This window comes from Atheta coriaria, unplaced genomic scaffold (assembly GCF_025399875.1).
Source record: "Atheta coriaria isolate IRGN ID8LTWV9N9 unplaced genomic scaffold, Caltech_Dcor_3.1 hic_scaffold_6_pilon, whole genome shotgun sequence".
Classification (NCBI taxonomy): Eukaryota; Metazoa; Arthropoda; class Insecta; order Coleoptera; family Staphylinidae; genus Dalotia; species Dalotia coriaria.
The window spans coordinates 5,297,358-5,311,526 of NW_027045448.1; the positions used below are offsets into that span (position 1 = coordinate 5,297,358).

The 14,169-nt window shown below is 36.7% G+C and overlaps 5 protein-coding genes across 6 annotated transcripts; 2 read left to right on the plus strand and 3 right to left on the minus strand.

Moving 5' to 3' along the window:
• Positions 1–123: 123 nt before the first annotated feature.
• On the minus strand, positions 124–6,611 carry LOC135793202 (meiotic recombination protein DMC1/LIM15 homolog). Of its 2 annotated transcripts, XM_065304054.1 has the most exons (4): positions 6,374–6,611; positions 1,000–1,240; positions 770–937; positions 124–694 (listed from the first exon to the last, which is right to left on the minus strand). In XM_065304054.1, the coding sequence occupies exons 2-4, from the start codon at positions 1,167–1,169 to the stop codon at positions 178–180; spliced, it is 855 nt and encodes a 284-aa protein (XP_065160126.1). In that variant the 5' UTR covers positions 1,170–1,240; positions 6,374–6,611; the 3' UTR covers positions 124–177. The 2 variants fall into 2 exon arrangements, with proteins under 2 accessions (XP_065160126.1, XP_065160125.1); XM_065304053.1 differs by lacking the exon at positions 6,374–6,611 and having other exon boundaries at positions 1,000–1,748.
• msk (importin-7 msk) lies at positions 1,739–6,209 on the plus strand. The gene is given in 7 exon segments (XM_065304045.1): positions 1,739–1,970; positions 2,338–2,649; positions 2,708–3,009; positions 3,067–4,559; positions 4,562–4,707; positions 4,768–5,491; positions 5,554–6,209. Coding segments are annotated over 7 exon segments (3,129 nt in total). The 5' UTR covers positions 1,739–1,886; the 3' UTR covers positions 5,622–6,209.
• A 141-nt stretch (positions 6,612–6,752) lies between the features above and the next one.
• On the minus strand, positions 6,753–8,168 carry UbcE2M (NEDD8-conjugating enzyme UbcE2M). Its single transcript, XM_065304056.1, has 2 exons — positions 7,854–8,168; positions 6,753–7,795 (listed from the first exon to the last, which is right to left on the minus strand). The coding sequence occupies exons 1-2, from the start codon at positions 7,957–7,959 to the stop codon at positions 7,353–7,355; spliced, it is 549 nt and encodes a 182-aa protein (XP_065160128.1). The 5' UTR covers positions 7,960–8,168; the 3' UTR covers positions 6,753–7,352.
• Positions 8,169–8,273: 105 nt separating this feature from the next.
• On the plus strand, positions 8,274–9,987 carry mRpS35 (mitochondrial ribosomal protein S35). The gene is made up of 3 exons (XM_065304055.1): positions 8,274–8,630; positions 8,966–9,585; positions 9,654–9,987. Exons 1-3 carry the CDS (start codon positions 8,528–8,530, stop codon positions 9,939–9,941), a joined length of 1,011 nt encoding a protein of 336 aa, XP_065160127.1. The 5' UTR covers positions 8,274–8,527; the 3' UTR covers positions 9,942–9,987.
• Positions 9,988–12,454: 2,467 nt separating this feature from the next.
• Vha26 (V-type proton ATPase subunit Vha26) lies at positions 12,455–14,130 on the minus strand. The gene is made up of 4 exons (XM_065304580.1): positions 13,709–14,130; positions 13,442–13,617; positions 13,207–13,375; positions 12,455–13,139 (listed from the first exon to the last, which is right to left on the minus strand). Exons 1-4 carry the CDS (start codon positions 13,739–13,741, stop codon positions 12,837–12,839), a joined length of 681 nt encoding a protein of 226 aa, XP_065160652.1. The 5' UTR covers positions 13,742–14,130; the 3' UTR covers positions 12,455–12,836.
• Positions 14,131–14,169: the final 39 nt, after the last annotated feature.

Genomic DNA, 14,169 nt, shown 5'->3' on the forward strand with positions numbered 1-14,169 from the left:
TCAACTGCATAAAGTGCAAAATCGCACATTGCACGCGGAAGGTGACCTTCTCTTGGAGGGGTATAACTACCTAAATAACAAACAAAATCCCGCTCTTTCCTAATAAAATAAAACCGGTGTAAATATATAAATTCAGTAACTTTTAATTTTTCTTAACTTTACGGTTGGCAACTTAAATTAATCTTTACAATCATCAATTCCGCCAGTGGTAATAGCAAACTTAGTTTCCTCCGCTTCAAATTCAGGACTATCAAATAAATGCGCAAAGCGACGATTACCAATACCTTTTTTCAGCGCAATGCGAGTAGTGCTACTATGCGCCATGACGTGTCCTCCGACTGGTTTAGCCTCGTCCTTCATGGCGGAGAAGTCCGAAACGATTTGATTGGTAATAAAGACGGCAATGTTGTATTCTTCGCTCATTTTCTGCAGACGCGACAACATTTGCCCAAGTTTGTTTTGTCTATCAGCCAATTCACCCATTCCTGTGTAATCTACACGAAACAGCGCCATAATTGAATCAATTATGAGCAACTTAAAAAAGCCCGGTTCTTGATGCATTTTTGCTGCGACATTGTTTAACAAATTAAACTGATGCTCAGAATTATAAGCACGTGCATATAACACATTTTCCAATACTTTGGTTTGGTTCAAATTATAACGATCGGCGATTGGTCGTAGACGATCAGGACGACTAAAGTTAGAAAATATAATTTAATATTTAAAACAAATCATAACTATGCAACTATTAGTAAAGAAAATTACTTACAAAGTGTGTTCAGTATCAATAAAGATTACTTTCCCACCAACATATCCATTTGAACCAGGCATTTGAGCAGTAACACACAAAGTATGTGCTAGTTGAGTCTTACCACTGCCAAACTCACCAAAAACTTCAGTAATAGACATAGGCTCTATTCCACCACCCAATAATTGACTATAACAAATAATTTATACGTTAGTAAACTAGTAATGCAATTTAAAAAGTGTAGTTATTACTTGAGTCGTTTGCTGCCAGTGCTAAGTTTAAAAATTTGCTGTCTCACGGTCGATAGTTCAATCGCTGTCATAAAACCGGACGAAGCATTAAGACTTCCGCAGATATCTAAAATCCTTTCAATTTTGATGTCATCCAAACCAATCTCTCTCATGTTCTTCTTCATGGTCATTTGAATGCCTTTTATGGTATTAATGCCAATCTTCTTAAACTTCTTTATGTCCACTTCGTCGATGCCATATTCTAGAAGCATTGTAATATCTTGAAATGATGAGTCTTCTTCGGAAGATACATTGGACACATTCACTGCATCTACTGCTATCATTGATGAATCAGCAGCTTCAGCTACTTCAGGATATTGTTCCATAACAGCCGACATTGTGTGCACTTTGTTTCACAGTTTTAAAAAGCGAGTAACGTTAAAAAATGGCGCAAGAAGTTCTAACTGTTGAGTTTGTTTTGAACGCATGCGGTCTAGCTCCACAATTGGTGTAATATTAGTTGCCGACTTCAACGTGCAAGAAGATAATTAAAGAAGATTTTTGGTATTTACATAAATTAAACTAGATTTTAATAAAAATAATTAGATAAAAGTTAGTATATTTAAAGACCACTCGCCTAGCTATAGATTATAATAAGTACAATATAGTGTTGAAAACTTGTTGAAACAAATAAAAATTCATAAAAGTGACGTAGTACGCCGCGTAGTGGGCCTCGATCAAACTATCAGAGCAACGTCTGTCACGTGACCGCTTTCAATTTGACAAATATAATCGGCTAGCCAACGAAAAAGCCCGTGTACATTTTTTCGTTGTTTCCTGAAATTGTTGCGTGATTCTAATATTCTTACTCGACGACGAACACAGCCTTCCTCAGGAGGATAACAGAGATGGAGACGAAGAAGCTGATCGAGTTGCTGCGAGCCACCATCGACCCCGGCCAGCGGCAACAGGCGGAGGAGCAACTGACTCAGGTTGGAAAACCACATGTGCTCAAAACATGTGTCTCACGTTTCGTTTTCGATTTTTACGCAAACTACGCGATGATATCGAAGGAAACTCCTACACCTATTTGTTTATTACATTTCTAATGGAATAGAAAAAAGGAAAATGTAAACGTGCATTTCCTCGATTTGCCATCGAGGTCGAGCGCTGTTAAATCTATAATGTGCTGCCCTAACCTCCACGCGCCAGATTTGCATGAAATTCCGCGCTATGAATCATTTAAAATTCATGCAGGTCACGTTGGGAGTACAACTCACATTACTATCGCAACGTGGAGCGCCATGCGAAAGTTTTACGACTTGAAATGATTTTGATGATTTTGTTTTTATATCCTAGATACATAAAATTATTGGATTTGCACCAGCACTCTTGCAAGTTGTGATGGCAAACGAATGCGAGATGCCCGTGCGACAGGCCGGCGCAATCTACCTAAAAAATCTTATATCACAAAGTTGGGCTGAGAGGGAAGCTGAGATACCTATGCCATTGCCATTTGCTGTACATGAACAGGACAGAGCACTCATTAGGGATTCTATTGTGGATGCTGTGGTGCACGCTCCGGACCTCATTCGACTACAGTTATGTACGTGTGTGAACAACATGATCAAACATGATTTTCCCGGACGGTGGACTCAAATTGTTGACAAAGTAAATTCAATACCCAACTGGATTCATCTTCTTATTCATTGATTGTCATAAATTTCAGATTAGTATATATTTATCAAGTCCAGATGCCTCTGGTTGGCATGGTGCCATTTTGTGTCTTTACCAGTTGGTGAAAAACTACGAATATAAAAAGTCTGACGATCGGGGGCCACTGCACGAGGCGATGAACTTATTATTGCCACTGTTGTATCAACTCATCGTTAGACTTATGCCGGATTCATCTGATCTTGCAGTTCTGCTGCAGAAAGAAGGATTGAAGGTGTATTTTGCTCTCACACAGTACACACTACCACTGGATTTGATTAACAAAGATATGTTTACACAATGGATGGAAATTTGCCGGTATTATTTTATTTAAATATTTTAGAGCATAAATTAAATGTTATTATTGTCAATTAGGCAAGTAGCAGAACGACCAGTGCCACCACAAGCTCTCCAGCCGGATGAAGATGAAAGACCTGACCTGCCTTGGTGGAAAGCTAAAAAGTGGGCGCTACACATTCTGTATCGAATGTTCGAGCGCTACGGATCGCCCGGTAATGTAACCAAAGAATACAACGAGTTCGCCGAATGGTACTTGCAAACATTCTCTTCTGGTGTATTGGAAGTCCTCTTACGCCTGTTGGACGCCTATCGCGCTGGTAACTGGCAACCACCACGTGTTCTCCAACAAACCCTCAACTATGTCAATCAAGCTGTATCGCACGGTCACACGTGGAAACTCCTCAAGCCTCATATGGGTGCCATAATACAAGACATCCTGTACCCACTGATGTCATATAGCGCCGAAGATGAAGAACTTTGGTCTGTCGACCCACATGAATACATCAGAGTGAAGTTCGACGTATTCGAAGATTTTATTTCGCCTGTTACCGCTGCGCAATCCCTTTTGCATGCTTCATGTAAAAAACGCAAAGACATGCTGCAGAAAACAATGGCGTTCTTAACCACAGTGTTGAACGATCCAAATACTGAACCGCAGCGTAAAGATGGTGCTCTGCACATGGTGGGATCATTAGCTGATGTACTATTAAAGAAGAAGATTTACAAAGAACAATTAGACCAACTGTTTTTGAAGTATGTCTTCCCAGAGTTTGGTAGTGCGAGAGGGCATATGCGAGCGCGCGCTTGTTGGGTGCTGCATTATTTCGCGGAAGCACCGTACAAACAGGAACCAGTTCTTGCCGAGGCAGTGCGTTTGACTGTCAATGCATTGTTGCAAGATAAAGAACTCCCAGTGAAAGTAGAGGCTGCGATTGCCCTGCAGAGTTTATTGAATTATCAAGATGGTGCGAATAAATACATCGAGACACAGGTGAAACAAATTGCCTTGGAATTGCTGACGATTATCCGCGAGACTGAGAATGAAGATGTCACCGGCGTGATGCAGAAGTTGGTGTGTGAATTCACGCAACAGCTTACACCGATTGCGGTTGAGATTTGCCAACATTTAGCAGCGACGTTTAGTCAAGTGTTAGACACTGATGAGGGGTCCGATGAGAAAGCCATCACTGCCATGGGCATTCTCAATACCATCGAGACACTGCTAACTGTGATGGAGGAACAACCAGAAGTTATGAAACAGTTAGAACCAACTGTGCTGCAAGTGGTCGCACATGTACTACAGAACGAGGTGCAGGAGTTTTATGAGGAAGTGTTATCGCTTATTTTTGATTGCACTGGCAAGCATATTTCTGAGGAGATGTGGAAAGTCTTTGAGTTACTTTACCAGGTATTTATGAAAAATGGTTTGGAGCATTTCACTGACATGATGCCAGCGCTGCACAATTACATCACAGTAGACACGGATGGCTTTTTGGCCAACGAGCAGCGACTGTTGGCTATTTACAACATGTGCAAGGAAATTTTGAGTAAAGACATGGGCGAAGACCCGAATGTCACGCAGCCAAACTTCTAGAAGTTTTATTGCTGCAGTACAAAAACCGCATTGATGCCGCAGCGCCATTATTGGTTGAATTGGCGGCGTCAAGGTTACTGAGAGAAGTGCGCACGAGTGAACTTAGAATAATGTGTTTACAGGTAAGTAAAAAGAAGTTTTAATTAAACACATGTTTTAAAATGCTATATTTTTGTATTTAGGTTCTTATAGCAGCTTTATATTATAGTCCGGAATTGTTATTCACTGTATTAGAAAAACTTCCGAACTTTACGTCGCAGTTTCTCACGCAGTGGTTACACGACGTTGATTGTTTCCTAGGCGTTCACGATAGGAAACTCTGTGTGATTGGTATGTGCACACTGATTAGCTTACCGCAACGACCTGCGATTCTTCACGAATTGGCACCGAAAGTAATGCCGGCTTTAGTTCTGCTCTTCGACGGTTTGAAACGCGCCTACGCGGCGAGAGCACAAGAAATGTTTGAAGAGGAAGACTCAGATTCAGAAGGCGGTGAGATTGAGGACTCGCTTAGTTCCGATGAGGACGATATCGAAGATAAGGAATATCTTGATACACTCTCGAGGAAAACTACGAACGCCTTAACGAATGCCGGTTTTCAAGTAAACGCAACAATACAAGACGCTGTTGACGACTCCAACGACGACGACGATTCGGATTTCGACCTAAACGAGGAAATGGTCCTTGAGGCATACACGACGCCCCTGGACGAGGAAGACTGCGAAGTGGATGAGTACATTGTATTTAAGGAAGTCATGACACAACTCGAGGCGAATCAGACTGAATGGTATCACGTGCTGATGATGGGACTCACGGAAGCGCAGAATGGTTCGTTGATGGAGATTTGCGTGCTTGCCGACCAGCGGCGCGCTGCCAAGGAGAGCAAGAAGATTGAGCAACAAGGAGGTCAATAAATATATTTTTTAAATAAATCTTTGTTGTTGTTACAATTATTTGTTCTGCCGCAGGATATTCATTTACGCAACAAGCCGTACCGACTTCGTTCCACTTTGGCAACACCTCGCTGGGTTCGTGAACTGAAGCGTCGATTACACACGTGATAATTAAACATTTAGTATATCACACTTCAAAAATAATCAGCAACCAGCCCACCCACACAACACGACACATGATATTAGACAACCCCGAGCAGCAGCAGAATCATAGATCATATTTTTACATATTACGTATTGAAATAATTGATTGGAATTTATTGTTTACATATGAAGTTTTATTGTGCATTCGTGTATTTCTATGCCGAATGTCCAGCGCGGACGTCGTGGGCATATAATTAATATATTGATTGTATCACCGTCGTCACAATTTTGCAGTAAATGTTATTCTACATTCTGGAATGAATCCTATTGCTATCTCTTGTATGTATATCGATTTTGTTATTTACGTGTTACTTACGTTGTTCTTTTATGTATGTGGTAAGTGCCTTTTTTAAATTCGCGGCGATGAGAGGGAGATTAATTTGTATAAATATGTTCGATGCAGCACCGTTAAATTGAAACATTTTTGTTAAAACAGGAAGCGAACGCAACAAGCATATGTTGTAAAGTGTTTTTAGTGATGGCGACCATCACGTATCTTGTAAATTGAATAAAAACATCAATATTAAGCGGAACACATTATTTAACCCAAATCACAATGAGATTTTTCCAAATTTCGAAATTTATCAAAATGGCGGATTAATTTAACGTAGAAATCGTAGTAATGTGAACGATGGTAGCAGATTCTTGAGTTAGTATTGATGATTAATTAATACAAAAGAGTGGTACGTACCAGTAAAAGAGGGTAAAAGATGAAATTGAATGCTTCATCAATCATGTATTCGACTGACACTAACACAAATGACAAAATGTTTTCCCATCTTGTACTCGCATAATACGTTGCTATGGCAACGCTAAACAAACATGTGGCTCAGTTCTGTGGACGAATTTGATAACAAAAATGAAGAATATTTTACGTACTAGAAAAACAAAGCTCGCCATTGCTGCAATGAGCAAGCTTTTACTAGTTTTAATAATAAATTCAACATTAAAAGCATTACTAACTTCCAATTTCTGTTGTTATAACTTTTTCACATTTATTCTTCTTCAGAAATCAAAGATTCACTTGAAGAACATGTAAAGCTTGACCACATATGAGATATCACCGCAAAAACCTTTAAAAATATCAGTTTATTTCTTTAAAGAGACCACAACTCCTCGTCCAACTCACTAAACTTACATTTATATTCAATTATTTCTGGGCAAACATGCGTGATCCTTAGTTATCAAAATATGTAGGTATTAAATTTATAGACGCCTTTTTGCATAATAAATTAAGTAAAAACTTGAAACAAAATCACCCGCGAACAATTAAATACAATTAAAACCTAAAATATGCAACAAAATTTCATCCATTATTTATTAACAACGAGTGGTGCGAAAATTTCTAATTTAAAATGTGAATGTTGAAAGAATATAATAAATGTTTTAGTTCAAGGTAAAATAACTCTGATGGCCCAAATAGATGTTATGCCGGTTATGAATTATAAAAAGACAACATTTTCCGTTTTGATAAAAATAAAATAAATAAAATTAAATGTTAAGCATCTTCCAACTGTAATCGTTCAAATTTTCAGCCAAAATGAAAAATAATGCCTTATTTATAATTATTGAAAGGACATTAACTATGTATATAATATAAATTGCCTTAAAGTGTGTTGTTAAGATGTTATACTTGAGTCTCCCATCAAGTATGGTGATTCTGACTGCAATCACTTCAAGCACCGGACAAAATACGTGCCACCAATCTGCCCACCGCGCATCGCCTTCTGAACATTCTGTTCGAACAAACGTCGGTTGTTTGTGAGTACCTCAGCTGCCTCCTTGTTCAATGGATCCTCAGGATTGGGCTCCAGGAACAAGTACTGCAGCCCATAGACAATGCTGTTTATTGTTAGAACTGGCTTCCAGTCCTCTCTGAGGATGTTCAAGCAAACATTGCCATTCTGGTCAATGTTTGGATGATATACTTGTGTTTCACATTTTACTTTAGGTGGCTCGTGCGGGTAATTGGGTCCTACTTTGAAACTGAATACGAAGCGGCCAGTTCTGTAGAAGCCTTCATCTGGGCATATGATCAGTTTGAATGTGAGTAGGTCATCAGGATCTGGGAATTCTGTAGTGCATGTCTTGGGCAAATTTAATTCGTTTATGTCTGCAAAGTTTGCACGTATTTAGAGCTGTGATAAAGTTTGTTTAAACAATTCAGATACCTTTCGTTATCCTTAGCTGTGCTGCTGAGGGTTTTTTCTGATTGCCAGCCCTGGGCGAAGTTTCCCCGTCTTTTTTCTGTTGTTTCAAGGAGAATAATTTTATCATATTTGTGCGGTGCGTACTAAACGACTATTGCGGAGTAATTGGGTAATGATTTTGCAGCGAATTGGAGATGTGGGCATGCGATGCGAGCAATAAAAAGGCATCAAATTGCGAATTTTCTTAAACGTTGACCAAATAACACCGTCAACCTGTCAATGATTTTTCTTTTCCAAATGCGACCAAATGCGACTGTCAACATCTCAGTCTGTCACTTAAAATGATCATGAACAACATTGCCCTCTACATTTTATACCGTATGTTTATACATATGCTAATAAAATGAGTTTAGAACTTTGACTAAATGCATTATCTTAGCTTTTACCGACTAATTTTGCTCAAATTTAGAGCACTTATTATAAAACCTAGCATGTCTGCTATAATAGTGTGGTTAAAAATTAAAGGACAATGATGTTTCTAAAATAAGTGGAAGGAAAATCTTCGAACACCGCGTGTATTTAGTCGGTTTCAGACACTTTTTGACAATAGTACCGTGCATGGCATAACCTTAAATATATCTGCCTGCCTCAAGTCTCTCATTAATTTGCTAAAATCACGAATAATTAAAGAAAATATGTCTGTAATCACAAGAGTTTTTGATGCGAAGCTTATGCGTAATATACCTCGATGTTCGACATATTATTCCACAAAGCCGGGCGAAGAAGAAGAAAAAGAAGGTGAATTTTGTTATTAAATAATACTGATACCATAACAAAACCGCTTGATAAAGTCGCTTTTGAACTTTTAAAACTGCACACTGTTTAATATCCAAGCTATAAATAAATAATTTAAAAACACTACACATTATATCTTTACCAAAGTAAAGAAGGAGATTGCATGAAAAAGTAGCAGTTTTCATTAGGGTTGGTTTTTTTACTCATCTTATATGATTTGCTAACTAAGAATACTTGGAAAATCATTTAATTTAATTTATTTATTTTAATTTAATTTTTGTATCAATATTACAATAAAAATGTGTTTTATATGTCTCTAAATCCATGGTTAATTGTAGGTGAATTCAGAGTTTTGAACCTAAGAAATCTCAGAACTAATATACCAAGACGGAAATTTGTAAAACCCGACGTGCTCCCGCCCAGAAGTGAGCAAATGAAGGTTGATCAAGACTGGGGCAGTGTGTGGCCAGGACCTAGAACCTTCCACCCTGCAGTTGTCCCTCTCCCCATTCGTCAAGGTTATCCTAAAAGGGGTGAAGCACCCCCAGACAAATTTGGAAATGCTGAGCTTATGAAAATTCCCAACTTTCTGCATTTAACACCACCTGTTATTGCCAGACAATGTGAAGCTCTTAAGAAGTTTTGTACACCATGGCCTAAAGAGCTGAAGAACGACAAAATATGTGAGAAATATTTTCCTTTAGAAGTGACTTCATCCATGTATTGTCATTCATCTGTAACTATAAGAGATCCAATGGCGAGAATTATCACTGTCAAGTTTAGTTTGTCAGCTTTGAAGCTTGATGCGCATGCAAAAGACAAATTTTTACGACTTGTCGGCGATCGGTACGATGAGGAGACCGATAAAGTAACTATTGTTACTGATAGATGCCCAATGCAGAAACAAAATTATGACTACGCTATGTACTTGATTACGGCACTCTATCATGAATCGAACGTAAGTTTACTTAAATTTTAAATTTCAATACATAGTTCTAATTTTTAAACGTTTTGTTAATTTTTTAGAATGTCGAAACTTGGGAGAAGCTTAAATCCGAAGCTGATATGGAATATTACGATTGGCAGAAGAATGCTTCCAAAAAATCATTGGAAACTTTATTCGGCAAGCCGTATGAAGAGATTCAACACGGCAAGGAATATGCGGGTGCTGTGGATAAATATATGAACGAAGGTGAAAGCGAATATACAATTAACAACTATGGCGAAGCGGTTAGGAGTTTATTAGGTTTGCCCCAGAGGACGGCTGAAAATGCAACAGTTCAAGCTGAAGATGTTACGAATAAAGTAAAATAATTAATGTATGTTTGAGTTTTGTAAATAAAGTAAGAGTTACAAATGACCACACATTTTAAACTATACCCTTAGAATCCCCAATACGTGACCCAAATAAACAAAATAGGGAGAGAAAGGATCGTGGCTTGTGTAGGTCAAACGCTTTACAGATTTCTTTTCGGCTACATCAACTCTTCCACCAGACACTAGAAGGGGCTGGAAACATCCTAAGTGTCGAGTTAAAAACTATTAATTTTGGCTGAAAAGCAGGGTCGTACTTAGTTTAAAAAATTCTGTCGCAGAGCAGGGTTGAACTGTATTTTTAAATTTTGGTCAGGCCAAATTTTTAATTAATTAGAATTTTCAATTGTAATTATGGATGGACAGTCAAGCGGCAGCACATTCCCGGATAGTTTCCAAGATAATTGAAAAGCAAAACAAAATGGAATTTTAAACTTAACTTTTTTATTACAGAATATTAAAGAAACCGTAGTTTTGTATAATTTATCTTAATAAAATTTTGTTCTAAGATGTACCGTTTTCATAATATTTACCATAATTAAATTCGTTTCTGTGCGAAGTCGAAATTTTCTTGAAAATTGCCAACTTATCAGTGTTAGCAAAAAATTGTCCTGGGATAGTTGATATAAAATTTAAAAACTACCAGAATCTGAAATCAGAATTAAAAAATTCCAATTTTTAATTCTTGTTAAAAAAATGAAAAAGTTTTGCCTTTTTTGTGACAAAATATTTTCACGGTTTAATGCTTTTTATGTTATAAACTAAAATTTTGAATTTTAAAATTTTTTCTTTGGATTATGAGGAGTATTGACTATAACAAATAATACATTTTAGTAAACTTTTCTCCTACCACCATTATTTAAGGCCCTATTGAACCGACAACGGTACAATTGTAATTGAATCAATTATAACTGTTTTATGCATATATTTCATAAACCAAAAGTCTAATTAAATAATATTCTAAAATATTCTCTTTGTATAGTTGTCTTTTTCCAGAATCAGCTCTAAAAACTTATTTTTTTAATTACATTTTTTTCAAATAATTAACTAATTTATGGCGGAGGCGCCGGATATTTTTTTATTATTATAAATTAATAGAACCATTGTGTAGAGAGGCTTTTAATTATCTTGTTTACTTAACTTTTTATTTGATAGCTATAACAGTTTACCCTTTATACGCATTTGATTGAAACGTGTACTTCCACCACAAGTTAATTATCGATTATCTCAAAAACTAATAAAGATAAACATAAACAGAAAACGACATTGCGTTCAGCATCAAATTCTAGCATTGATAATATTTTAAAACTTGTAAATTTCTGGTAGTAAAACATAATTTTCCGACCCGATTTTCTCAGAAAGTAATAAAATTAGAAAAGAATTTTCTTCATTTCTTTCATGCCATGACACAGATCTATAAAATAGCTGATTTAGTTTCGTGATTTTCCGAGGTTGACAAAAAACCATGAAAATTTCTCAAGAGGTTACACTTGATGAATTTTTGGGTCAAAATTTTTTTTGTAAGCTAGAGGAAAATGGAAAACGCCAATCGATAGAGAATCGCAATGCGATGAACAATCTCTATTTTGTTTTCTGCTAACACCAATATTTCGGAAAATTCTGGTGAAAATCTAGACTGACGAAATTGAACCACACTTTCCATTTTCATGAAACTTTCTAACTTGATGTAAAATGACGCAAGGAATCCAGTTATGCAACTTTGATTTCAATGACGTAATTAGTTTTCAAGTTATTGACTATTTTCAGTTATTACATAAGTGTAGATAATTGCATATTTTAAAGTGTCACATAATGTAGAATTGTGCTCTGAATACAAATCTGAAAACCATTTTCTTCTAACTTTAATCGTTTCTAAGAAAATTGCGAAAAACTAGATTATTCAATTTCTCCATCATTTCTTATGCAAAAAATAAAAATTTAAAATTTAAACTTTTTATTGCTACAGAGAAGAGAAAACACGATTATGAATAATTTATTTTAGTAATATTTTGTTATCAGACCAATTGTTTAGGTAATAATCACACCTTATAGGTAATGAACGCTTCGCTCATATTTTAGTTTTGAACGAATCAAAATTTGAGGTTCGCCTGCTGAAAATCAATTTAAGAAAACAATGATTTGTAGTTATCTTGTTCTAAGAAAATTGCTCTTATCTTACTTATCAAAAATTAATTTTTACAAGATAGTGCGGCCCTGTCTTTCGGGCAAAATTAGTTTTTAAGAAAAGTTCGACCCTGCTTTTCAGACAAAATTAAATTTTAAAAACTTTGATCCAATCTTTCGAGCTGGCATTTCTGGACGGTTTAGAAGATAAAAATGTGGCATTTGGTAAAAGATTTAATTTTTAAGCATATTTAAATATTTATTTATTCTAAATAATCTTATGAATACTTACTAACTTCTGGCAGAGTATTTTATCGCACTTCCTGAAAGTAAAGAGTTTATAGGGAACTGCTGTGAGGACTTACCAGTAGTAAAATCAAACACCATAATAAATTACAACAGATATATTTATATATTTTTATTGCAACAAGACAACGTTTAGACGTGAATTTACACTACCTGAATTATTATCATTTTCGTGTGCCAATTATTGAACTGTTATAATCCTACCATCATTTTTAACACATAGAAGCATTTCTGCACTGTTCGCACGAATAACATATCTACACTACAACCAAGTGTTAATATTATATTTAAAATGGAATCAAAAAACGGGCGATTTCGGTAATGTTCTGTCCAGATGAGTTTGAAAATCAGCAAGAACCAATCTGTATACAAGACAGACCCGCTTGAGTGTTGCTATGTACAGAATTAACAAGTATTTGGATAAAATCGCTTTATAAACAATACTGAATGCGTGCGGATGTGTATTTAATCTGTGAATTTGCGGTTGACGTTGCGTCCGAATAGAGCCGTACGAATCTCCGGAATCAATTGCATAGCAATCAACTCCAAGCGCGCTTCCAGTGTGTTGTTGATGCGAATGCGGCCTCGGTGAGCGTACAGTTCCACACCACCGGTGGCATCGGCCGGCAACGGGTTCTCAGTGTCGATCTTAAGAATGACTTCCTTGCCAACAGCTTCCTTGTAGCGGCCAGAAACGTCGGAGAGGCAATTCTCGACGATGGATCGATCTTGAGCACGGCAACGCACCAAAACGTTTGTTTCAAACAACTAAAGAAAAAGGATAGTATTAAATAAAGTTATTCATCAAATAAACTTTAAACATTCTCAATATTACCTGGTATAGACCCTGGAGGATCAAGGTATTGAGAACCTCTTGATATTTAGCATGATCAGATGTGACTTCTCCCAGGCGTTTCCTGGCCTCATCAAGGACATTTCTCACATGATCTTCCCTCACTTTCAGAACCTTCAGCCTGGCTTGGTTCAGCATGTTAGAAGATTGACTGTAAATGAAACATATTCATGAAAATTTTGTTTTCTTAACCTTTTGTGTTAATATTTATGCTTACATTTTCTTCTGGAGTTCAACCTGCTTTTCGCGTTTTTCATAGTACTCCATAATCTTCAAACGTTGCTGTTGAACCAAACGTCCCTTTTCGATGTTGAACTCCTCCTCGGCTTTAGCGTCAATCTCCTCGGCTTTTTCATTGGCCTCTTGCTCAATGAAAGCCATCATATGCTTGATCTAATCAAAATTAAGGCATTGAGTTAGTTACAAGTCACAAGATCACCCAACAAGATTTTTGACTAATATAACGTATGAAAATATTACAAACCTGTTTCTGGACGTCCGCATCGCTGAGAGCCATGTTGCTGGTTGGATTTAGTTTGTTGTAGGATGAAATAAACTCGGGATTCTGCGACAACGCCTGCCAAACTTACGACAAATGTAGGGCGAGCAGATCTTGTGATCCGCAGGTCGAAATTGATCATATGATTTGCAGTCAATGGTGGGGCAAGAATTTAGAGAGTGGGAAACACACATGAACCTAAAATAAGAGCGGGAGATACGAATTTTATTCATTTTTGTTGAGAATTTCGTTTAAAACATTGTCTACATGTAGACTTATTGCATAGTTTTGTTCATTAAAAAAATAATAAAGGTTGTTTTTAGTTTTTACAAGTAAATTTAACATAAATATTAATAAAATTGTTAGAGAATTGGTGTTGTACATCTTGAATTTTGAATTTAGCACGATCTAGACAAGTTCAATTGACGTTTCTGACGTTTAACTCT